Source organism: Corvus cornix, chromosome 2 (genome assembly GCF_000738735.6).
Source record: "Corvus cornix cornix isolate S_Up_H32 chromosome 2, ASM73873v5, whole genome shotgun sequence".
Classification (NCBI taxonomy): domain Eukaryota; kingdom Metazoa; phylum Chordata; class Aves; order Passeriformes; family Corvidae; genus Corvus; species Corvus cornix.
The window spans coordinates 149205446-149232504 of record NC_046333.1 but is presented as its reverse complement, the minus strand read 5'-3'; the positions used below and the strand labels follow the sequence as shown (position 1 = coordinate 149232504).

The 27059-nt window shown below is 40.8% G+C and overlaps 1 protein-coding gene across 7 annotated transcripts in view; it reads left to right on the top strand.

Moving 5' to 3' along the window:
* Positions 1-27059, top strand: part of FAM135B (family with sequence similarity 135 member B) — a 271095-nt gene that overhangs the window by 172444 nt on the left and 71592 nt on the right. For 6 of the 7 annotated variants that reach the window (XM_019289330.1, XM_019289329.1, XM_010404724.4 and 3 more), the window contains one exon: positions 23808-23947. In XM_019289330.1, the coding sequence (XP_019144875.1) occupies positions 23808-23947 (140 nt within the window). Of the gene's footprint in view, positions 1-2454; positions 2599-23807; positions 23948-27059 lie in introns of all 7 variants that reach the window. The other variant, XM_039549457.1, reaches the window with a different exon arrangement.

Below are 27059 nucleotides of genomic sequence, written 5' to 3'. Positions count from 1 at the left end.
AAGACACCGATCCCTAAGGACAGAAAATTCATGAGTAAAAACCACTCTAGATCTTTCTCTTCTCACCTTGGTTTGGATATTCTCTCTAAATTATGGAGGAACCGTGGGAAGACTCTTGGCTCTCCGAGCTGCATATGGACATTTATCTTAAACTTGAAAAGATTCTTGAACAACAATTTGTAAATTTTAGCTTGATTCAAGCTCAAAAAGAACTGAAACACTTCCTGGCATGGTTGTTTAAGAACTTTTTCTATGTTTCTTGGGATTTAATTCTTACCAGAGGTTTTTGGAATACTGTTTGGACACAGTTAATTTTTGAGTCAAAATATGTGCCGATGGAAGACTATTTTCGTGAATATTATTTAATTACCAAGACTGTTGAGCAATGTCAGCTGTGTCTTGGCGAAGGGAAGCCTGCCTCAGAGTCTGTGTGACCCAGGCTACATGGACTGAGCGCTCTGTGAGCAGCAGCGAGGCAGTTCCTGTGCGCGGGCGGAGCGGCGCGAGCTGCAGTGTCGGCAGCAGAGCGAGGTGCGGCGGGAGCGGGGTGACCCGGCAGTGACTGTCTGGCCCCACGCAGCGCGTGGTGGAGCGAGCCCCGTGAACGCCTGACCAAGAGGGGCGGCGCATGGGCGGAGGCCGGCGGCGATGGCAACGCGGGGCCGCGCAGAGCCCAGACACGCGCTGGAGCAGCGCCGCTCAGAGGGCGCGGAGCAGCCGCAACGCAGGGGCCTGGCCGGGACATTGGAGATGGCGAGGCAGCAGCCATGTGGGACAAGCAGCCACGACAAACACTCAAGCATGCGATAGGAGAAGTTGTAGCAACAAAATCACAGGAACTGTGAAATGGTACAATGTAAAAACAACTATGGATTTATAACATGAGATGATACAGGGGAAGACTTATTCATCCATAGAACTGCCATTAAAAGGAATAACCCTAAAAATTACCTGCAAAATGTAGGAGATGGGGAAGTTGTACAATTTGATATAGTTCAAGGAAAGAAGGGTTTCCAAGCAGCAAATGTTACTGGGCCTGGAGGTATTCCAGTCAAAGGCAGCCGTTATGCACAAAATTATAAACAATATCCATCCCAGCAACTTCCCCACCCACAACCTACTTTCCCGTTTACCCTATACCCAGTATGAGCCCTTTCCTAAATTTACCCCATCCCCAGTTTATTCCTAATCCATTTTTCACCCCATGGTTTCCCTATACAATTCCCTTTCCCTACAACTCCTCTCTGATGCTGAGGGGGGAAGGAAAAGGGAGAGGGAAGAAATTAAACCCTCTCCTGCCTCAGTTTCCCCACAAAGCATGCCCAGAGAGTCCTGTCTTCCTTAAGATGTTCCACAGAATCTGTTTGGACCTTTAAAGACTCAGAAGGGTGTTGCTGCCTGTTCTGAGCTTCCCCTCTCCCTCCCAAAGACACGTGCTCTGCCCATGTGCTCCGAGCTCCTTTGTTCCAAGCGCGGGCAAAGCCAAATGTAACTCAGACTCTTCAGCAGTGTCTGATTGGCCGGTCACCCCGGGTCCACCCCCAGTCCTCCCCTTTCCCCTTCTCCTAATAAAAGATGGTTGAGGGGAGGCTCCGCGCTCTCTCTCAGCTCAGCTACTTTCCTGTGAACATCTCTGGTTGTCTGTCTCATTTGAAAGCTTCTAACTGCAGGGAATTGAGCGAGCAGGGAGCTATATTTCTCCCTCTTTGCTTCTGCTGATGGTATTTGCTCTGCAGCTGATTCAGGTACCGATTTTAGAGCTACTAAAATGCTAGATCGCCCGTGCTACCTCTCAAGGCTGCTCGAGGCTTTCTAAGGCATTGAAATACAAGTGCTAGCCGGTATAAAGCTGAAAAGATACCTTCCACAGGAGGGTGGCTTGTTATGTTTTGAAACTGTCCTTGTTGTTTTCAATGTTAAGTTTTAAATCTCTTTTGTTAAAAATAAACAGGTGAAATGTCGGGGTCCCTCCCTCTGCCATGTGGTCCTGGGAGAGGGGCCCTTGGGGAGAGACACGGGGTTTCCCTCGCCCCTGGTCAGCCTCGTTCCCCATTGGTTGTGTTCCCCTGTGCGGGCAAGGACCCTCGGGTCCTGTGATTGTCTCAGTTCCTTGGCAGACCTCCGGCCACGCAGCTGGAGAAATAAACATCTCTCTGAAACATCTATCAAGAATCAGTCCATATATATTTCTTTTCCATGGGCCTCGTTGTTTGAGACGCGTGTTACAGTTATCTGCACTGTAACAAACATTTAGGCATAAGAACTTTTTCTGGAATCAGATTGTCCTTCAAGTGCTTACATTTAAATCTGATGTTTAAATTGAACATACAGGGGGGTGTGATGGTACAGGACTGTGCCTAGATGCACTGGTCAGCCCTGGCACTGGACCATTTGTCCCAGGGGGAAAACCCCAGTTTTGCTTTAGTCTTTGTTGCCTGGTATCCATTTTCACAGAAAGTGAATCTGGTTGGAATGACAGCCTTGAGCCACTTGCTGCCTACAAGACCTGATCTTGCTCCCTCTCTAACAAGAAGATTGAGGGAATGTTTGGGAAGTCAATGGAACTTCAACAAACTGGGCAAGAGGCAGAGGCCCGAGGTGAGTGACACATCAGGTACTTGTGCAACATATTGAAGAATAGGAGAATGATTCAGACTCTCTTCATCCTCTTTAGACTTGCATTCCCTGTTGGTGTGACACCACAGAGCCTGCGGCCAAAGCTGAAACTCAGCACTTCCTTTCCTACAGATTTCACGTGCAGCAGTAATACCTGTATGTTTATATATTTTCTTAAGTACCCTTTTTGCCTTGGGTTTCATACAAAGTTTTCACCCCTTTCATGAATTAAAAGCCTGAGCAGGTATTTACAATTTCCATTGTCTTTGCACTTGCAGAAATGATGGGATGTACTTGAAGCACGATAACAAGCCAAATGCCTCAAACAGGTGCAAGGTTTGGGCAAACCAAACCACATTTTGTTTTTTGATTTCTTCCTTTCTATATCTAGGGTCATGTAAATTTGGGTCTGCTTTCTTGTGCCATGAACAAAAAACTTTCTCCACCCCATAAGTAACCTAATATTTGTGAATACAACCTAATCTGTCAGAAGGAGACACTGTTTGCGGTAACTGATGTAAAATCCTGTGTATAAAATGCTGATTTATAACTTAAAACTTACAATCAATCCTGTTATCTTAAATAGATCCTGCTTATTTATTAGATAAGCTGCTGCTTAAATAGCTTATCTTGTTTGATAGATTGGGGAAGAATGTTAGGAAAACTCATGGTTTCACCTTGATTTTAAATTATGTAGCTGGTAGGATAAAAATGATGTAATAGGAAACAGGAACTAAGGAAGTTCAAAATTACATACTTGGCTTTTACAAACAGGTGGTAAAAGCTCACATTCTACTGCAGATGATGTGCAACTTACTCTTCCCCTTGCATATCTGTGTGGGAAGTCATAATGAGTAGTAAAATTTGCTACCACAACCCCCTCCACTGGTAAGATTATAAAACTCCCTGAAATTACACAGTGCCCATTTAAATGTTCCTCCGAGGGCTGCATGTAAAGTGGGAGTCCATTGGAGTAGCTGACTCACTACATCTTTCTGTGTCAGAGTAGAAAGTGATAAAATCAGTCTCCAGCAACTCTGGGCCATAATTTTTTTACTCTACTATTGTAGGCTATAACTTCGAGAGATCTGTTTCACAAGAGTATTTTATAATGCTGTAGATAATGTAGAAAGTGTAGCATGACAAGAAAAGTGTGTAACTGAGGGATGGTACTCTATCTTCTGGTTTTTCATCTTAAAGGAATGATATCGCACATTACCTAACAGGCATCAGCTTTTAGTATTAAAAGCTAATACTCAAACAAAAAACAAAGTTAATTAGAAAAATCATACTGGATATAAAAACATTATCCCTTAAGAACAAGAATAAATCTTTCTCATTATGTTAGAAGAAACAGTTATGAAATTGTTACTCATATTTAAGTCCCCGAAAATTATTTCAGGATTTGTTGCTGTTACAAAAGAATCTCAACTGTAAGCATAGTGTAGAGAAGATTCCTGTGTTACTGACATTTTGTTTGGTTAAAGAACACACAAAAAATGGAAACATATGTATATGCCCAACAGTCCACATCCAATCCCCTCACTCAAGCCAGTGAATATCAGAAGCAGAATGCCAGGAAAGAACTTACCAGAAACAAAAAACTCTAAGTCTTTGTAGCACTGACCTATGTCTGAGTGGTGTGTGACAGCTGGAGGAATTGAGGACCCATGAGGATTTACCAGTCCTTAATTCCTATGATTGCTGGGCTCTTTTCCCCAGCTCTGATCCCCATATGTGCAATGGGGTTAATTGTAGCTGTATCATACGGGTATTGTGCAAATTAATTACTTAATACAAACAGCTTTGATTTTTTTGGGGATATGTGACAGTGCAGGAGAGTAGATAATTATCTACGGTTTTGAAACATTTAATGGTTAGTTCACATTTTAGGGAGTAAAGCAGTGGATCTAAAGACGGAAATGTTTGACCTACTATTTCTACTACACACTGTGTAATGAGTCGCAGTGATAACAGTAATCTGGGAGTCTGTTAATGTAATTAAAACCACTGACTTTTCTTCTAGGTGGGAGGTTTTTAAATGTGTCTGACGTCCTAAATGGAAGTATGCTGCAACTTCATCATGATGCCATGAAGATTTTTGCCTTTTCTTTTATACCCCTGTTATACCCCTGTTATACCTTTTACAACTTCTGTATTCCTAGTGCTTTTTGCCTACATTCTTGGACTTGTTTGTTCAGCTAGGAGACTAAACGTTTTAGAAGCTTCGTAGCTAGGGATCAGTGTGCCCCAGACCCCAAGGTCCTCTCCAGAAAATATTCTGTAAACCAAGATAGAACCATCCAGGGGAAGGTTCCTTGGGGAGGGAGGGCTCACTTGAACCTCTCATTGGGGAATCTTTGATAGATATGCTAATTAGTAAAGCCTATAATGTTATACCCAATGTTGGGGGGGATTAGGAGACACGGGAAGAAGAGAGACACAGAGACACAGGGAAAGACTCAGTGGGGTACATCTCGATGCATATGACCTGGACGTGTACACCTAAGGATCCTTAAGAATAAATACCAAGGTAAAATCCCTTTTCCCCTTCTGACCGTGTATGCCTCTTGATTTTAAGACCAAGAAAAGGCATCAATCATAGCTGCTGTACCACATCCAAAATTAGGAAAATAATTCTGATGGTGAACATATTTTTCCTTGAACCTTTACACATTAACATGTCAGAATTTACTAGTATGCTTCTGGAAAATCTTCAGCAGTGAACGAACTTCTGCTTTTGACAGCCAGCGGCTCTGGAGTTTCATCAGTTCTACGGTCCTTCACGGCAAGAAATAAGGGACAGCATGGCAGAAGGTGTAGGCCCTCAGCACTCCAGTGTGGATGACACAGGAAGGGAGTGGAGGGAGGCTCTAGGACTTGTTCTCTTATTATGTGTAAAGCAAAATATAAAACTACTTCTTTTACTTGCTCACTAAAACTACTGTCATTCACCTACACTCCAACATGGGGGACTCCTCTGAGAGAGTCTGGTGTGTGATGGACACCTCTGGATCCAGGTCCAGAAGATGAGTCCCATGCTGAGCACAGATGAATGCAGAGCTGCCTTGGAGCTCAGGCTGACACCCCATGGGAGGAGGCTGCACTGCCTCACTTGCTCCAAGACCCTCTATGTCCATCAAAGCTTGGGTGCACAGCTTGTGGATATGAAACAGACACCAGCTGAGATGAGTGTGCAGTTAAGGGCTGTTAAGAGGAAAGGAGTTTTAAAACTCCAACACCAAAAATCACTTCCCCTACCAGCTTAGTTGCATCCCTTCTGCATAGTACATGAGTAGCACAATATATGCAGCCGGATACTACTTCAGTGGAAATTTTTCTTTTTAATACCTTTTCTACCTTAGGTCTGCTCTTAGTCAGATGACACCTTCCTGTTTACTGGGCAATGCTCTTCAATTTTCTGGGAAACTTGACTTTAATGCCTGTTGTGTATAGAGGAAGATGCATATTTATGTCTTCAGAAGCATCAGGGCAAACCAATTAAAATGCGGGGGTGAAACTTTTAATTTTAAACACCTGAGATACATTGATTAATGATATTTGGTATTTTCTCATTAACAGCTACTAGGTCTTGCCACTTCTGCGTAACACTTGCCATCTGCACATCTCAGCATGTCTTGTTACTGTGAGTTAACTCAGCTTTGCGGCCAAGCTTTTGTGAGGTAAACAGGAGCTTATGTCTGTACTGCCAAGCACAAAAATATATTGAAGATCTTTAGCCTGGCTCTGTCCTGGTGCATTCTGTGACCTAATAAACACCTTCCCTGAGCTAACTTGCCTCCTGAGAGCCTGCACTTGTGCTAAATGTCTCTTTGTCTACACATTTCACATTACTCATCCTGCCTCTTGCTCTGAGAGAAGTTTGCTGGCTCTTACCTTAAGGAGGATTGGTACCATTCTCTCTTGTGCAATTATTGGTATAATGCCAAATATATTTCCCATAATTTTCACCCCAAAAATACCCACACAAAGTCCTGCACAGATGTTGGCCAATGATGATATCGTTTTGCCTGCAAGCCTTCTCAGGAGATGGAATACCAGATGGTATAACCAGAGGTCAAGTTTTATCCAGGGGAATAATGGAAACTACAGAGTGAGGTCTCTCTGAAACTCCTCTCTTCCCCTGAATAGTATAAGGTTTTCCAACAGTATTGGTGCTTTGGTGAAGGGGAAGGTCTCAGCAAGTTCAGCCAAGTTGTGCTGAGAGTACTTCCAGTCATGGAGACTAATATCATCTCCTGATTTCCTGGATTTGTCTATTTATGTCAGCCCATCTGTTATCGCTCATCTCACACTTCACCTAGAAGCCATTTACGAAGGTGAATATCACTTAGCTCTTTAGGTTTGAGTTTTGCATATGTGGGGACGTTTTCTACCATACCCCTGATAGGTATGAATCATCTCTTGCATCTCTGTCTGCTGGTCTTGGCATTGGATTCCCAATCTCAGGAGGAGGAATGAGAGCTTCTCACATAAACTTAGCAATAATTACAGACTTGGGTAGTCTTGGAGTCAGATTGAGGAGCCTAATGTTGTAGTGCAACTTTCCCTCATAAGTAACACTGGAAGGCCTTCCTTCCCCATTTCTGAAGGATCAGGTTTAGGTTACAGTGATTCCTGCTATTAGGTCTTGATTTCTTGCCTCTGATATTAAAACAAAAATCGACTGAAATTAGTTGCTTGCCTTGCCTGTGACCAAAATGAGACAGATCCCACCCTAAAGATTTTGTTGAAGGCTAGTGGGTGCAACTGAGGGGCAGTGCCGATATGAGGTGGATCTGGAGAATCTCATCAATAGTCTCTCAGAAGTATGTGGAAGTCAGGATTTGAGTTTTCCCCATGTGACATTTTCAAAAATATCAAGGGTTAGTTGCCTCTGTCTTAGGTAGTAGAAAGTAGTGTAATAACTCCATTCAAACACTAATAAAGTAGTATTATATTTGTGGGAGATGAAAAATCTCTGCTACATACAACAGAATAAGGATTTCTGTGTTACTAGACATAATAATATGTGATTGAAAATACACTCACCAGAGTTAAGAGGCTCAAAGCTTAGATTGGAAGAGACTACAAAGGATTTCTGACAGGATCCAAGGAAAGACTGTGTGGTTCTGTACTAGTGTTACACACTGGAAGCAAAAGCAAAGGTATAGACTTCTATAATTAATTTCTCTTGTTTGTGGATTATAATTGGAACACTGTGGGTTTTTTCTATTTTTTTTATTTTTTGTCATTGAATTGAGTTTTAGGTTTTAATGAGACCAAATTAAACTTCAGCTTTGAAGTGTCAGTTTTTGAAAATAAACTTCTTTTTGGTTTTTGATTTCCAATAATAGAAGTTTCTACAACACTAGGAAGAGGGGAAAAGGGAGTTCATACTGTTGCTGAACTGTGAAATGTGACTTCTATTTCCCACTCTCCAATGCTAGGCACTTAGATGAAGGTCTTCAATATCCCTCAAAGGCCTAATTTACATTGACTTAAGTTGAATACTCCTGAGGAAACAGGCCCAAGTCAAGCTCTGCCTCAGTTTCCCTGCTTTAGAAGAGACATGAACAGTACCTGCAATTAGCACTGTGAGGGGTAAAGGTGGAAAATTCACACTGTGAAGATGTAAAGGCCATAAAAATGTTCATGTGATGCATTACCTCCGAGCCATTCAAAAATTTTGGAGGCTTTCATGTCATGTCAAAGAGATTTAATGTAGAATGTTGGTCACTGTTTATGTTGACGGTGCCTGGTTTTGGCAGCACTTAGCTGCAACAGGAAATTGAATGACTACACACAATGAAGGAAGCTCTTTGAATATTATCTAGAAGTGGTATTTCATATTTTTATTGTTGTCCTTTTGGGATGAAGGGGAAAGCCCATTTAAAATTTTCCTCTTTTTTTTTTTTTTTTTTTGTCTAGGTAACCAGTTCATTCCCCAGACTGAAATGAAAGTTTTTTAATGTTTTTCTTCTTTTTAATTGTGAGCCAAATAGAACCAATAGAAGTTATCAGGAACTTCACCTTCATTTACATAATTACTATGTGGAAGGGGAAATTGGCTTATGCAAGGTAGCTGAGACTCATTAGTGACAAGCATCTTTAGGAGAGGGAGGGCTCCTTGCATTAGTGTTCAGCTGAAGGTTGTGGGGGTATCTGAGGAGACGTATTCCCGTTATCCAGCCAGTTAATGAAAACTCCAGTGAATTGAATGGAATTGAGGGTTTGCCTGTTTCTGTGATGTCACTTGCCTGGTGATTGCAAACAAAATCCCGATCACTTGCACAGCAAAAGAAGATGGTGAATACACATTTGGGGAAGTGTAGGAAGAGGTACTTTGTTTTCATATAGGGTGATCATCATAGCACTTAAATAAGTGCTTTGTAGTGTGAGTTGTGATGTAGAATATACTCATAGATAAACAGGATAAAACCCTCTCCTGGATCTTCAGGGCTTTAAGTCCATCAGCAGCCTGGGGAAAAGGGGGAATGCAGACACATGAGGCAGCCAACCTATTCCTGCACAGAAGTTTGATTGCATTCACTTACACTTCTTGATTCAGATGGCTGCTCCAACATGAAGGACTGGGTAAAATAGTATGTTGGTGGTGATTCTGGACAAATGAGAAATTTTCAAATCCTATTTCACCAAAAAGTTTAAGAAAGAGCAACATCTCTATGGGAATTAGTCATAACATACTTTATACTCCACTGAAAAGATTATTCTCCGCTGACCCAAACCTCACATTTAAGGCACTGATTTTGATATCACTCCCATCTCTGCCAACGTAGCTCAGCACAGGCCAAGGGGACCTCAGCAGCGTCCTTGACTTAAAAGGTCAGAAGTGGAGTTAAGTGAAAAGCTAAAAGAGAAGTAACAGCTGTGACAGGATGAGTTGGTCAAAGTGTCTCTTCTTTTTCACCAGATCCTTGCTGCAAGCCTTGAGACAAACTGAGTGCAAGGTAGACCTTAATATACAACTGCTGCTGAAAGGGAACAGCATGAAGGGAAAAGCCATTCTCAGCTAGGAAGGGTTCAGTCTTACGAAACTTCTTAGATAATTGTAGCAGGAAAGAAACAAAATCATTCTAGTAGGCAGTTTTTGTTTTTTCAGCTCTGCAGGCTTGAGTGGAAAACCATCCCTTTTTGGTATATTTTGAGAGAGTTCCCAGAAGTGACCCAATGGCAAATGACTCGAGAGCGTTCTCAAGCAGGAAAGGCACAGCTGCACTGAAGAAAGAGCTGCCATTCCAGCACAAGCTCTCTTCAGAGGTGCTGACCCAGCTTTACACGAAATCATCTTGAAACTGGTGCACATGCAGTTCTTGCCTGACAGAGCATTTTCTCAAAAAGACATCAAAGTCCATATTAAAAGTATGAAAGAAAACCAGTTGAATCTGAGTAATTTCAGCCAGAGAAATGAAGAAAATGGCAACAAGATTAAATAAACATTTATCAGGTGTTGCTGTTAGTGTGCTTTAAATTATTCATCCAGTTGTAGAAATCAAGATTCAGTCAGCTGTTCAGCTGTAATTCTGGCTGATTTAGACACAGTTTCTGCAGGATTCAATTTTGGAAAAGACCTCCTTGCCTTTATACTATGTAGAATTTCAGCTGCAACTAAGAAAAAACAGAGGAAGAATGGTTTTTTTTTTCCAAAGAAAAAATGAGCCTTTTATTTTTTTTTTCCAATTACTTAACAGATTACTTTTCCAAAGCTCCTGAATTTCTGAAAACCATCTCTTGCTCCAGAAAGGTCTGCTGACTGAATAATGCTTCAGAGAACTGGGAGACCTTGCCCAGATTTGGGTATAGAGGAGTACTGGGTGATTCTGTATGTATTAATGATCCAGCTTTAGGAACATGAAGCCAGGATTTTAATCCAGTCACTTGTAATTTACTCAAAACCCCAGACCAAGTAACTGATAAAGCTGTAATAGTGGTGTCTACCTTCAAGTTTAGTGCTGAGGTCATTGGAACAGGGTTAGAATTTGGCCCATGGCTTTATGCTGTCCTCAACCCTGTACTTTTTAAAATACATTGAGGAGCACAAAATCCTCTCAAAACACTGGTGTAAACACCTTATCTGACTGTGCTTGTCTCATATTTGAAGTTTATTTAGTTAAGGGGTTTCACAATAGCTCCCACTGTCACCTTCCAGCTCTGATCATTGCTACCAGGGCTGGCTCACAAATAGGTAGAGAGTCAACAGGATGGAAAATCTTGAAAAATCTGTCTGCAAAAAGTTTGTCTTTTTTTTTTTTTTCTGCATGAAATGTTCCCCTCAAGTCTTTAAATTCCCTTTATTAATTTTGAATAAGTACAAGCTAACTCTTAGTCTCTTCCCCGTGATTCATATCCATGAGCTCTTACATGATTTCCCATAGCTCTCATTTTCAAGGACAGCTGACCTTGCATGGACATTGGCATGTGGAAAAGCCTTACTCAAAGTGCACTGTAATATTTTTCTGCATCTTAATATCTGTAAAACAAGCTTAACCTAAATCACTATTCCCTGGGTAATGGAAAACAACATCTTGGCTTAAGGCATTTGTAAAAGCACTGAAAAGAGAAGAGACATTGTTTCTACTGAATTTGAATCTTACCCTTCTTTACATGGGTAGTTTCCTAATTAGTTCAATATTGGGCTGGCAGTGTGTCCTGTCATCCAGGAGGGCCAAAGGTATCCTGGAGTGCATCAGGAAAAGTGTGGCCAGCAGGTCGAGGGAGCTGATCCTGCCTCTCTACTCAGCCCTGGTGAGGCCACACCTGGAATATTGTGTCCAGTTCTGGTCTCCAAGGTACGAGAAAGACAAGTGGCTGCTGGAGAGGGTCCAGTGGAGGCCACAAAGATGATGAGGGGTCTGGAGCTTCTTTCTTAGAGGAGAGACTGCAGGAGCTGGGCTTTTTTAGTGTGAAGAGAAGACTGAGACTCAATACAATCAAATATCTCCAAGGTGGGTACCAGGAGGATGGTACCACACTCTTCTTTGGTGGCCAGTGACAGGATGAGGAGCAACGGCCATAAACTAAAACACAGGAAGTTCCACCTCAGCATGAGGAAGAGCTTCTTGACATTGAGGGTGGCAGAGAACTGGAACAGGATGCCCAGAAAGGTCATGGAGTCTCTGTGGAGACATTCAAAACCCGCCTTGATGAGTTCCTGTGCAACCTGCTCCGGGTAACCCTGCCTTGGGGGAGTGGACTAGATGATCTCCAGAGGTCCCTTCCAACCCTAACAATTCTGTGATCCTGCAATTCTGGGAATATTTTCTACTTAGGATCTCCAGTATTTGTTCTTCTCTCAGACCTTCCTACCATTGAATTCTCTAACTACAGCAGCAGAAATGATAATTTTTTCCCAAAGTTGTCATTTTAATATATACTATTCCTACTATCATTCTTTGGGAAAGAGTTTAAAAACTAGGAAGGGAGCTAGCTGTAAGCAGCTGCAACACAGTCTCTCCTGTTGTCTTCTGTAAACTTTGTAAGAAGGTATAATGCCTCCAGGAAATGGACTTCAATTTAAACCTTGCAAATCATGTCCTGAATATTTTCAGCTTAAACTTGTCTCCCTGGGCTGCACTTGGAATCGTCACTGTCAAAATTATTGGGAATGTTGATGGATAAATTTAGACAAAGAAAAGTATGATTGTCACTAGGCAAAAATATCTAAGGAAATATTGGCACAATTTATCCTGTGTGGGAGCCATAAAGGACTTGCATTCCAGGCTCAGCAGTATTTCTCAGCCAAGGTAGATACAGCAGCTGAAAGCAGTGTGGTAAATACTGAAGTAACATTCAGCTCTCCAAGTGCAAACTGGTTAAATGGGAGACAAAGCAAAGGAGAAGTTAATAGGTGGGAAACTGAGGCACAGAGCTGCCTCATTATTTGTTCCGTGTCTCTCAAGAGGATAGCACAGGGATCCAGATCTCTCTGGAGATCTGGGTGCTTTGAGATCCCTTCCAACCCAAACCATTCTATGAGTTCCTTCCCAGCTTTGCCATTGATTTTCAGGATTAACTTGAGCAGCTGAGCATAACTTTGTGCAAGATTACTGTCTATAGTGGCTATAAGGCCTTTTTTACATCTTTGTTTCACTTGGAGAGGTAAAGGCATTTAAAATTTTGAATGCAGGGTAAGTCATATGAGATATTTTGGATCAACAGGATTTAGCCCATTTCAATTATTTCAATTCAAAGTCTTAGATGTTTTTTTTTTTTGTGGAAGGCAGGTGGGATTAGGTTCAAGGCACTTTATTTTATGGTGATTACTCCATTTAAGAACTCACTGCAGAACTATGATGTGTATGCAAAGTTTATGCCAAATAAAACCCAGACTGCTCAGAAAGAAATAACAGATCCTTTTCCTGAGTGACCCTTAACTCAGACTGAAGGCAATGAATGGTCTTACAAGAAAACAATCCAAAGAAAGAGAACAGCTAATGATACTTTTGGCACATCACAGGAAAGGAGAAAAGTAATGCAGTTTAGTGAAAACCTAGACAGAAACCCAAATGGCTCTTGCCTGACATGCTTTGACAAAGAAGGATCAGTCTCTTGCTGATTTATATCTGTGTGATACAGACAAAGATTGAGGATTTCAACTGAGATAATGTACGTAACAAAAAAAGTTAAAAAAAAATTAAAAGTAAAAAATTACCAATGCAGTGACTGAGGTTTATGGAATCTAATTGGAGAAACAATGGAGAAGCAAATAAATAAGAAAAAACCAAACTATTGTATTTTTGTACTGAGCTGTATAGACAGCAATTAAATCACTAATCAGGCAAGAGTTGGCTGACCTAGGAAAGGAGCAATTTCATGTCTCAGCTGAATAAGAAGTTAAAATATCTGCTCAAAGGCATATTTAAGGATACAAAACAAACAGAAGAACATTCTGGGTTTCAATTAAATTTATGGCTTATGGAAACAGTTCCTGCGATAGGTTAGCAACATGGTTTACTTATTTGGAAGCTACTTCAGAAGGATATTTGCTTTACTTTTAAAAGAAATTGTTTCACACCAAAAGGAAATAAAAATCGTTTTTGTGTGTGTGTGGGTTAGTATTTAGGAGAAATTTTTACTCCTTTAGCCTCTTTAGAAAGCACATAAAATAGTCTTTATAGAGTTTTGCTTGAGTATCTAGGTATCTGACACCTGTCAGCTTCAAGGTTGTGATGACACTTGTGCTGAAAACATGAGGACTTGACACAACTTACCTGTGTTCTGACTCTGCCAGTCTCCATCACATTCACTGCCTTTCTGGAGGCTTGAGACACCTTGAGAAACCACTGCTGTACATGTGAAATGTCTCCAGAACAAGGAATGTATTGTAATTTTTAGAAGGAATTTGCATCAGAAGAGCAACATCTAATTTAGAGCACATTATCTTGACCTGGGAACTTGTAGAGTTCTTCCAGCTTTTTATGGGCATGTGAGGAGCCGGATGTGTTTCTACCCTTTCTCCCATTGTATAAAAATACCAAATCTAGTGATCAGAATCAGAGACCACCTGGGAAGTAGGATCAGGTCTCTCATGAATGAGCAAGGGATCTGTACAGGTGCAGTGGAATGTGGAGGAAAAACATCATATGGAGGTATCCCTTTGCAGATGTGGGTGTGACAAACTCACCTTGGACATCACACTGTACATTGAACTGGCAGGCTGTAGAATGAAAGATCCTCAGCTGCAGCAGAAGCAGCTACAGCTGAGAGATCAGGTTTCTTGTATCTAAATTAACTCTGAGGATTAATCATAGAGAAGATATGAAATACCTCATTACTGGTATTGTCCACAGAGAGAAAAAATCTGTAGGGCCTTGAAGCCTTTTTTGTGTATTTAGTGATCCAGAGTTGGTGGCTTCTTCCAGTGGAAGTCTGAAGTCCTTCACTCTGAATCCTCAGGGTTTTATTTTAGAGTGTAATATTAGGAACTACATCCTACCTCTGACAAATCAGATTTATTCTCATATTTTTTATTAGACTGTCACAAAATGTTTTACATGTTCAATACAAAGTAATTTACCCTCTGAGTAAAGTGCAACTGGCCAAAGTCCTGAAGATAAAAGCTTGGTGAATGTACAACTTCCATCTATCACCTTCTTGAACACAGGAGGCATTGAAAAAGCACATTAGGAAGCATTTAGTTCCCAATCTGTACCATTAAAAGAGGACTTGACAGTGTTACAGACACATCAGGGAAATCTTTAATTTCCAGTTTCACTTAAGATCTGGGATTTTAACTCAGGACCTTTTTTTCTGAATCTGTAGCTGTTGTGTTGGTGACATGGTGCCAGATACACTGTGAGACACTGGGGGAATAACCAGTGGATTAATGCAATATATATGCTTGTCTGTAAAGTACAGATAGTCACACTTTTATATATGCATTTCAACTCTTACATTTCTGGACCTCTAAACATTTGTGGTTTCCCAGCTGCCAAAGCATTATGTGAATAGTGGTGAGAAAAGTGGAAGAGAATCTTACCACTGGTAGCCAGAGGAAAAGACTAGTTGGAATGAAATTCTGGAAGTGATTTCTTTCTTCTGCACCACTCATTCACACAAGGAGGTTTTGGTGATTATAATGGGAAATAACTCTCTACCTGATGGGTGGAATGAATTAAAACCATATTATTTTAATTTCTCTTTCATTTTGTTTTCTTTTATTAATCTTAATTTCTGCTAGAATAGATCTTAACTTCCTGGAAGGTCAGTACAACAGTCTGAAATTGCCAGAGTCCTGTGATGCTGAAAGAGCTATTTAGTGTTTGGGGTTTTTAAAAGGCACTTCAACTCTTCATTTGCCATATTTAGGACTGGATTAATTTTTATCCTTCAGTGTTTTCACATTACACAGCAATGCAGAATAACATTGACACTGGAGGCAGTTATTCTGCATTTGCCTGAATGGTACAAATTGACATTTATACAAATGGACATTTATACAAATGCTCATTGGACATGAAAGTGAAGTCTTGCCCTTTTTGAGCTCATTAGGACATATATTGTTCTCTAAATAGGCTAGAATCTCTCTTCCAGAATTTAATTTTAGTATTGGATCTATCTTTGCTCCAGTTCTTCAGTGCTAAAAGCCAGGTGATTTTGTGACAGGGTTGTTTCTTTCCTCTCTTTCACTCACTGCAGCAGCACAGGGGCAGTGAAGGAAAACCCAAATCACCAAGAGCTCTGCTACAGAATGTGTCAGTGGGTATTTATTAGACACAGTCATTTTCTGTCCCAAACTCACCCCAATGTGCTTGGTGGCAGATGTGCTTTGGCTCTTACTACTTCCCCAGCTTCTTACGAATAACTCCCATGTCTTAACACAGACATGAGTGTGACAGCTGTAACTGCTGTGTACCTGAGTCCAGAAAACCAGAGAAAGGCAACCCTCTTGGAGCCTGATTTGGAGGGATTTTTATCAAGGAGAAATGAAAATTCCAGCTGAAGTTTGCAACAGTTGCCACTATTTGATTAGTATTTGTGGAGACCTATAATTAGCACTTATTTAAGAAGGCATATGGCTCCAACAGATGGTAAAGGAAAAAAAGAAAGTTAGATAAACGGGGATATTTGCACTAGGTTTTCTGATCTTCTTTGCTTGTATTTTGCAGCACAGTGCTTGCTTAGTTTCTGGCAAGATGGCTCTGACATACTGTTCATATGAAGAATACTTACATGTCTTAATTTTCTCTAAAAATACCAAAATAGTGTGACCTGCAAGTATTTAAGAATTCCAACAATAGTAGAAGACTTGAGATGACAAGGAAACTTAGAAAATCTGTTCTTTTTTTGTAAGGATTCTGAGCAAGAACCAGCTCTGCTTGTGAGGTTAGTGGGAATTTCAGATAGTAAAGGCCAAGGAACAAGACAGCATGAGGATGGGTGGGTGAGGGAGATGGTCATCCATGAGATAGATTTGGGTTATGTTTATGGCAGTACCAACCAGGATGTTGTATGCTGTAGAGATCACTCCAATTACAGGTAGGTGGATTACAACTAGTCCAAACAGATTTGAAATGCTTTGGGGAGACCTCATTGCAGCCTTCCAGTACTTAAAAGAGAGAGAGAGAGAGAGACTTTTTACACACATAGAGATAGGACAAGGGCAACAGTTTTAATCTAAAAGATGAGAGATTTAGATTAGATGTTAGGAAGAAATACTTTCTTTCCTGTGAGGGTGGTGAGGCTCTGGTACAGGCTGCACAGAGAAGTTGTGGATGCCACATCCCTGGAGATGTTCAAGGCCAGGTTGGATGGAGTTGAAGCAACCTGGAATAGTGGAAGCTGTCCCTGCCCATGGCAGGGGGTTGGAACTAAAGGGTCTTTAAGATCTCTACCACCCCAAACCATTCTGTGATTTTGTGATTATTTTATGATACTCTCTCTACCTGTTTATTGTCACCCTCCCTGTTCACCACTGTTTAATTGACTGTGTGATTTCTTCCAAGTGGCTCCAGGGCAAGACATGTAGCTGGGTTCAAACTGCCTTCTGCTGGGATTTACCAACAGCCGGTTTTCCACAGAGGCATATTCAGAGAGATCACATGAACTGCTGACACCACATGGCAGTGTGGGCAGCAACATAAGGTTCGTGGGCAGGAAAGTTTCAAAATGTTCACAGATCATTCTCAAGTGAGTGCCTTGCAGTGCCCTCTCTCCGTCTGTGCACGAGTGACCTGGGAGAATGAACCCATCTGCCTTTAAAGGTATCATCTGCCTCTGGGATTTTCCTGTGTGGAAACACAAGTATAAAGGCTATGACAGGCTTCTTGTGGCCATGAATTAGGCTAAAATAGAAATGTTTAAGTGTGCACTGTTATTTATAAAGAAATATTTACAGTAAAGCTCTTTTTACAGCTGCAGTATCTTGATTTCCCTACATTATTGAAGAGCATCTCTTTCATTAAAGCAAAACTTAGCAGAATCCTGCTTTTCCATTTATCTGAATAGCAGCATAATAATACTGCTTTTCCCAGATAGCAAGAGAGATTCAAGAAGTTGCCAGCATTTGAGTAATTATCTAATTTCCAGTGCTGTAGTCATAAAGACATTAAAGAGGCTAGATCTGAAGCTAGATCTGTTTTCCATATGGATTTTTCCTGACTGTATAAGCATTCCCTATTTATTTTAGATCTCTGACACAGTGCTCATGAAACTGCAGAGAGCTAATTCTAGAGAGAGCTGGTTGCAAAACTGAAGATGTCCTTCTAAAAGGCCAGGAGTTGTAATTTTATATTTAGAATTTAAAAAAAGTATTACTTTCTTTGTTCTCTGCCTTGCACTGGGGATAGGAAGCAATGTAATGTTTTCAGCAGCAGCGTGTAGTGACTGAATTGTCACAGGTCCTCCTTCCTTACTTTGAAAAAGTAGTAACTAATATTACTTTTATGGGCTGCAGAATAGAGGATAGAGTTCATGTAAATCCTGTCTCTGCTCTTCCTTTGTCAAACCCAGAAGTTAAACTATACTAAAAGAAAAACGTACAGAGGGGTATAAGTGTGTTGTTTCCCCCTGAAATTCTCATCATTCTGTAGCCAAGACCTATAGGTTTAAAAACAAAAGTTGTGTAGGATAAAATTTGCTCTGCAGGAGGTTTTAATGTGTTTCCTTTGGAGAAACAAATTTTTCACTTTTCATTTAAGTCTCACTCCTTGTTGTGTGGAGAAATCTAACACTATTAAAAGTTATTCATAGTAAGATAGTAAACTTTAAAATAAACCAAAGAATGAATTCCAAGGCTTTCTTCATGCTTCTAGTACCTGTTGGAAGCAGAGCTAGAAAGTAATGTGAAGTGAGGTAATGAAGGATTTTTTAACTTTCCTTTTCTAGCCTCTCCAATGCAAACTGTCTTTCACTCATGGCTTTCAAGGTATCCTCCTATCAGAGGAGCATTCCCTCATGCACTAGTTCTTCATTAAGGGCTGTGCTATGAGGAATTTATATGTTTTCAAGCCTTGAAAAAATAAATATGAACAAACCTCCATTACTTCTCAGAGGTTAATACTGCTGGGCAAATCTGGGTTTGCAGACTAGGGTGCTTACCATCCTTGAAAAGGTTGTTGGTTGATATTCATTCCTTCTTTGGCAGGTAGAGACATCATGAGGAAGCACAATTAAAAATGTAATTATGGAAAGATTCTAGGTGGCTAGATTGGGGCACTCCAGTCACTGACATGGCAAACAGAATGCAGAGGGCATACGAACCAGCCAATTCTATTGCTTTGCAAACAGCAAGGGCTCATGTTACTCTGGTGGCTCTGGGAAAACCATTCATCATCAAGTTGCAGCTACACCAAGACTTTGCCATTTCAGAGTCTCTCCCTGGCAGAAATCAGAGGTTGAGATATGCATGTGTCATTGTTTGCTCCATGGGAGAGTTATTGATACAGAACAATCATGAAACTTCTCAAACCATTTTTATAGCAGTTAAAAAAATGAGTGGAGGGTTCAAATAAAGGAACTTTGAAGGAAATTGATATAATTTAGGCATGATGAAAGCAGAGAAATTATGCTATAAATGCTCAGAGTTGAGAAATGTGTAATTTGGATTACCTGGAGAAAACAATTGGGATAATTGACCACTGGAGTTTGGGAGGAGTGCTACTCTATCTGGTGTGTGTATTAGGATCACAGAAAGTTCAGGGGAACAGTTCTGACCTTCAGAATATTGTCACCACCTTCCATTACTTTTCCCTAGAAATGTTTCCCTCTCCTCACAGTAATGGGAGTGGTGTGAGGGTTCTCTTGGGGGAAATGACACAAATGAGAATATTTGAAAATCAGGAAAATTTGAGTCCCTGTCACAGCTTTGCACCAGCTGAGGGATGCTGCCAGTCTGGCCAGCAGCACTTTCAGCTGATGCACCAGTGGGGATTTCAAGTAGAAATGTCAATTGTTCTGGCATATCACACTCCTTCAAAACACAAATAGCACAACAGTCAACAGAAGATGATTATCATTATCAACTTCATCAAATTATACCTACTGCCAACACTCAAAGCTATGGTTAAGTGGGTTTGATCAGTGGGTTTGACACATATTTCTGTATAAGGCTAAGGTTTCTGATGGTGTCCTTCAGGTTACAGTGCTTTTTCTAAAAGATGTTCAAACACTTTCTTATCCATTGCTTACTTCTTTCTCCATTCTTCTCATCCTCTCCTCTCCTCTCCTCTCCTCTCATCTGCCTCAGACATCCACCAACCCAACCCACCTCAGTGCCTTTGTCCTGGCAGTGGTCAGATTAATATGGTTTCTATTCTCACTAAATTAGGTTGTAAATATGTAACAAAATTGTTTACAGGTCAACTATCCATCAATTCCTTTCTTGTAAGATTATCTGGAAAGAATTTTTCAGGGGCCTCCAGGATCTAAATAACCTCTCTCTGAATCTTTAAAGAGATGAGTAATTTCTGTATGATGTGCTGCAATAATATTTAGAAACCTCCATCTATAGAAACTCCCAGATGGGAAAGTTAAGTTAGGTAGATTAGAGTGTATATGGGGAAGCCTGGAAGATTGCATATGGAGAGAGTGGGAAATCAGGACATGATATAGTGGCTGGTCTGTGCAAGTACCCTGTGTATGAAAGCATCCACAACTGCAAAGAGCCTTTTTCCCTTCCTTTTTAAAAATGCCATTCTTCAGTAACCTGTGAAGGAATTTTTAGGAATGATGGTGGGATGGCATGGTAAGAATAGTAAGAGAAGGATGCATAAACAGGCTTTTCTCATTCTCTGAATGCCTGTGGAGCACAACTCTCCTCTTCATACTTACCATGTTTCTCACAGCCCTGAGAGCTCTTTTGCTTTCCAGATAAATTAAAGAACTATTCAACCCAAAGACAATAAGCAGTAAATGGAATAGACATTTAGGAAGAGGAGACAGGAAAACAGGATTCCTTCTAGCTTAAGGAATACTGTACGTGTCCCAAATAAATCTCCTGACAGGTAAATTTACTGATCAAAAATTCACTACCACAAAATTAGAGTTCTTTTCTGTATTCACCAAAGCTCAAGCCTTTGAAACTGTAGAATAAATGCAGGTCAGTAGACTCCTAGCTCCAGGTCTCACCTGGGAATGGGAGCTCCCAGCAGTGTCTACTGATTGTGCCTGTCTCCTTTGGGCTGCCTGTGAGTGCTGAGACGTTTGCTGAAGTTGTGCTAGAAATAGATGTGGGAAAACCTATGGTTCTGATCTTCTGTCTCACACCCTCCTCTGCCAAAGGACAAGGCGCTTGTATGAACACAGGGATGCACCTGCTGTGTCTTCTGCCAGCAACCCTCTCTGAATGGTGGCAGCTGTGACAAATGCCAGCCTTAGTGCCACTGTCTGTCAGCAGACACGCCTAGGGTTTAGAGAGACATAAGTTTCAGAAGGAATCCCAGGAATAGGGGAAGTTTGGAAAAGGTTCTGGGATGATGGTGCTTTCATGGAGTAGGCTAAGGAAGGATATGTTTGTAGCAGCAACCACTTCTAGTTAGTGCAAGAAGCTCAAGCAAAGTGATGCAGCCTGGTCCCTGTCTGTACCTTAAAGCACAGAATTCACCAGTAGGTGCTGCAGCCTGAAGGAAAACATCTGTAGAGATGTTGTCATTCCCCTTTGATTTGAGAGGCAGGATCCCTGCATTGCTGTCAGCACTGCCAAGACTGCCAAGCTCTCCTCTGAGGAAATTCCTGCTGCAGCCTTAGGTCATACTCTAAGAGGGAAGAAACTGCCTGTGGCCGTTTGAGTAGGCAGGGATGGATGAGTTTAGGGGAGGATTAGTCACTCATCTGCTGTAGTTCTCTGCCAGATGTCTGCAAAGTAGGTCTCCCTGCTTAAACCAGTGATTTTTGGCCCTGTAACATCATACTCTGATTTGAGGCAGCCCCAAACACTGTAGTGTGTCATTGGCTTTGACCTTTCCAACAAGAGAAATGACTCCTTATGCCACCTTTCAAATCCAGCTCCTAAAGCAATTACACATGAGGAGTGGTCTGCTCAGGAGTGTGTTTGAAAAGAAAATGAGATTAAGCTTTCCATCTGAGAAGAGTGCCAGTATATCAATATCCAAATCAAATAACATAAAGTTTCCTTTGTCTGCCAGCTAGGAGTAAGAATGCATTATACCTCTAATATGATTTTTGCAGTGTCTGTAATATCATGAGGTTTAAATTAAAATAAATATGGCTGCATGCTTTTGAAGAGCTAATCAGGCTGAAACATTCTAGCCTAACTGGTGTAGCACATGAAAATAAATGTTTATTTATCTAGGCTGCCTGGATTTATGCATAACTATTGTGCAGGATGGGTGATGGGAAGAGCAATAGCAGGAAGAAATACTTGGGCTGCTCCTGGGTGTGCTTGATAAAAGTCAGTAATAGGAAAATTATTTTAATATAGCCTGGATGACATCACTATGCTTCTGCTAATTAATTAGCTCAAGTCCTATTGGTCTTATTGGCATTTAGTCAATTTTGCCCCATATTATGTGTTTGTTTGTTTGTTTGTTTGTCTTTTTTGAGATATTTCTGTGTCCATGCTGTTCCAGTTCCAGCAGACTGGCACCACAAAATTAATCATTATAATGACAAAACTCCATTCACTTGTATACTTGTCTTCAGTACCTTTTTCTTTGGGTTTTTTGGTTGTTTTGAAGTCCTTTCTATTCTTCTATTTTTATTGCCTCTAACCAAAATTTATCTCATAAAATATTTAATCCTCTGTCAGTTTTGACTCACTGACCTATGACTGCAAATTATGTACAAACCTCAGCAGAATAGACTTGTCCTGATTTGAAACTCCTGACAAACCAGCAGCCCCTGGACTTTTATTTCACCACAGCTGGTGGATCCAAAACAATTCTTCAAAGGGGAAAATTCCCAGAAGTACCTTCTGAAAAACTATACTTTCTAAAAAGCATGTGCCTTCTGACTTCCTGATGATGATCACAGATCTGTCTCTCTCTGAAGGACTGGTTCAGGTACACCTTTTTTTAAGCACCCCTTGTCAGGAGAGTTTGAAAATACCTTTTGCTAAAGGATTATATTTCAAAAACTCAGATTCCTACAGGAAAGGGACAAAACCAGCTCTAAGTAAATGTTTCAGACCTTTGTTGCTCTGGGGTTACAAAAGTAGAATTAGCAGGGGATTCTGATTACCAGCCAAGACACACCTTGGAAGTGCCTAGCTCTGGTGCCCAGTTGTTCATTTAAAAGTCACACCATCATTGCAGGCTCCTCTGGAAGGGATTCACTGTAGTACAAATTGTTGCCTCCAATGTGGGTTTGTACAACTCAGCAAGTCACAGTTTTACTGAAAGGGGAATTGCTCAACAAGCAGTAGACTTGAAGCAAAAATTTGGCTCAGTATAAAGCATGAACTTATTTTTTTTTTTAATGATATCCTAAATTCCACATTGTAACCAAAATAAAATACATACACTGGAGGCACCTGGAAGTTAGGAAGGCTAAATCCCATCTGAGTTTATTTGATGTTTATTTGTGATGATGTGATACATCAGCACACAGGTGAAGCTATTGGCTGAATTTGATGTGGAGAAGCTACAGGGTTTTGGTTCTTGAGTTCCTCAGATTTATCTCAGTTTTGTGGACCAAATTGGCATCTCTCACATGTGCCAAGGACCTGAAGGATTACAAAGGCATCTTGAAAACAAAGACTATGTTTTTATGTTTCTGTATTTTAACAAGATGTCTCTGCACTTCCAGTTTCTACATTCAAGAGCTGCTATTGATTATGGTCCCCCCTCCCAGGTAGTAACTTCTGGGAGAACCAGAGATGACAAGAAAACTCCCTCTTCTGAAAGATGCCCATTGCAGATAAAAGATGAAGTTTCACAGGTGAACACCCACAGTCCCCATGGTGCTGGGTGCACTGAGTTAAGCATTTGATGCTTTAGCTTTTATTAGAAAGAAAGTTAATAGGATAAGAGCTGTCACAGGATCAAGTATTCTCATTTTGGAATCCACCCTGCCTACAGTTTAACATTTGTTTTCTTTAAATATATGTCTGTGAACCTGCAACCCACAATAACAGTCTGCTCTACTACCATTAATTATTGAGAATGCAAGTGTTTATTACAAGTACTACCTAGGTAACCCTGGAATGAAGTCATAGGATAAAAAATAATCTCCCTGCTGAAATTACACCAGGAGTCTGTCTGTGTTTTGTGCAGGTGATTCCAGCCTTTGCTCGGCCTGCGTTCATGAAAACAACGTTTACAGCAGAATATTTCAGATTTTGTACAGAAATGAAGAGATCATTCTTAATGAGTCGATGAACTTCAGAGTGCACCTGCTTCTGGATGGTGAAAGGGTGAGTTGTTTTGGGATGCACATAAAAACCAGCAGGGTTGGGATTCCTCTTACTTAACTTCAGGTGTGCATTGCACAGGTATGGCCATTTCAGAAGTTGTGAAGAGCTCCATGTGCTGTCAGAGGTCTAATGAAGGCAGCTGGTGGAGGGAACAACATGATTTATCTGACTAATGCAGCAGCAGCTGCATTAGAAGGAGATTGACTGTCCTGTACCCATCAGTACCTGTGATTTATTTGTTTGTAAATGCTGACACTATAAACCTCTGCATGAGGTCAGATAGACCCTCTGCATCGTGCCTGCTTATGAGGAGCTGAGCCAGATCTTTCTCAGTCCAGAAGATTTCCAGAAGCCTTGTCGTCCCATCTGGGGTGCCAAAAAAATGATGCCTTGAGGTGGCCATCTAAAAACAGAACTAGACAAAAATAAGAGCATAAAAGTAGGTATTTATTTGAAGGGCCTTCAAAGGTACACCCTGGGCAGTCAAAAGGCTACACCCAAGATGGACCCTGGGTCACGGGTTCTTCACACTTTTGTAAGTTTGATCCATTTACATATCAGGGTTAATTCTCCAATTATAACCTCAGTTAATGATGTAATTACCCCAAGTTTGTCCCTCCTCTTCAGAGGCTTTTAGTTTACACATTTTGGGGCCTGGTGTCCTTGAAGAGCAAGCCTAGAGAGGGTTTGTTATGTCTAACAAGCATGAGAGAACAGTAGCTAACAGGCCACATGAAACTTCAAAGTTACACACTAGGCAGTACAGGATTTGAAAAATATAAAAGTTAAAAACCTAAGGCATCACCTTGGCTTTCTAGTGGAATAAGATGTTGACATACACTGGTAAATCAGTATATCAGAAACTCAAGTGTCTCGAACATAATTTGTCCTTTGTGCACTGGATCACTCATTTTATACAGCTGTGCCGATCAGCCCCACCTGAGAAAACTGGGAGTCTGCTGCTTCTTTCTAGGACCAGCTACTATTGCCATCCATTATTATTACTTTTTTTCTCATTCTCTCTCTTGTGACTGAAATTTTCTACAGCTACCCAGTCCCTTTCCACCCCTCAGAGGTTTCCTGGACTTTGTCCTTGGTGCTCCTGACTGCAGGAGTCCATGGGAGAGCTGCTGGGGAGCTCTCCCTTCTTTAAAGTCCGTATACAACCCCTTTGCTTTCTGTGGTACCTCAGCTACAATAGGTCCATCCCGAGACTCTTCTCCCCTTTTTCCGTCCACTCCTTCAGCCAATAGGAGCACCCCCACAAGATAAGAACAAGATCTGAGACACCCATCTTGTAGAGCACCTTTAGTTTAATCTTACTGATGTGAAACCAATGTCTTCCAGCTATAATTCCTGTTCCCAGGAGCTACACGGGTGGAGCAATTTTGTTTCACAGAGAGCACTGTTTTACTGAAATCTTAAATAGGAAGGGGAGAAAGTGTCACAGTAGAATGGCATTCAGGTGTGTCCAGTGTGCCATCGCCAGGCTTTGCCTGCCCAAGGACTGGTACAAAATGTATGGCATTGGTACTTGCTCTCAGTGGTGACAAGAAACACAATGTCAGCATCTTTGAAAAGTCATCTTGCCATCAAAAAGAGACCCTACGAGTTACACAGCCAGAGTGTATCATGTGCTGTGTGTTGAACTTAGAGCCAGAGATACTCACCTGTCCTTTGTATAACTTTATACTTGATCATGATGTGATTTAAAATTTTTTTTGCCCTATTTCAAAGCATATATATATGTGTTATATATAGATCTAGATTAAAACAGCTTGAGAACCTAATTTAAGCTTAACATGCTTCCTTTTCTCTCCCACTTTCTTTTTGCTGGTTTGGTTTGGTTTGATTTTTTTTTAAGATAGTGTCATTGATTTATTCCTCCCTAGAACTGTTGGTTTGTGCTTACATGAAAAATTACTATATGCAAGTCTATCAATATTTGTTAGGAAAATGTCCCAGCATGCTTTATCCAATATTAATTCTATCCTTCCTCTATGGAATATTTCTGACTAAATACTCCTCCCCTCAAATTACAGCAGTTTCCACTGTGTTGAGCAGGGATGATTTCTGATGATTTTTGCATTATTATTTGGGAAATTTGTACACTCACAAAATGGAAAATAAAAAACAGCCCACAAGATTCGTCACAGCTAAAAGTCCTTGTGACTCTTGATGTGCTGCGTGCAGCACCACTTGGCTTTCCATAGGAGATCCCTTGGGAAGAGGACAGCTGCCCAATTCTGTACTTACAGAGAGGTTTTGCACATAGAAAGTCAGCTTTCTTTGTATGATGCAATAGCTTTGGGTTTTCATGGATGTAGAATAAGAGGATAAACAGGTTTGTTGTTCCAGGTGAGTTGCTGAAGGCACTCTAAAGAATCAAATACAAAAATAAAGATCTGTAAAAATTTGTTTGTATTGAGCAGATTAGCACAATTCACTTCTGTTTAATGCTCTTAGGCTTCTTTTTTCTGCCTTGATGTCTTGTCCTCCACAGCTTTGCAAATCTGATATAAATGTGGGAGAGACCGAAGTGTGCCACTACTATATCCACAACAATTCAGTGACAGCTTTATATCTTTGTCGCATAATCTCCTATGTTGGATGAAATCCTTGCAATGTGGTGTTGGCAAGACACCTAGAGATTTTTAAAGTGTTTTAAGTATCATCTACGTTCATAACTCCTAATTTATTTAGCACACAACAGATGTGAATCCTTTTTTGTGCCTCTTGTGTGCTATGGTGATTTTTCTTGGTTCAGGGTGAAGGTTCTGTTCACTGTTTTTTTCTGTGGATGGAAGAAGTTATGATAAATAGACAAAAGAGTTAGTCTGGGTAATGGAAGTATCGAGTTCATACAGTCCATGCAGTTTCTGCTGTGAGAGCTGGAATTATCCAATATTATATTAAGGGAGCATTGTTCCTCCTGGTGCTCAGGTGGTTTTTCTGATGAGATGTTTTGCTGAGATAGACAAAAAAACCCAAATAGACAAAGACAACCAAACAGCAAAACAAATGTTAATGTCCAAATTAGGTAATTTGCTATTTTTTTTTTTTTATTCTGCCCTTCCTCCTCTAGCATAAGCTCCAGATAAGCTTAAATATG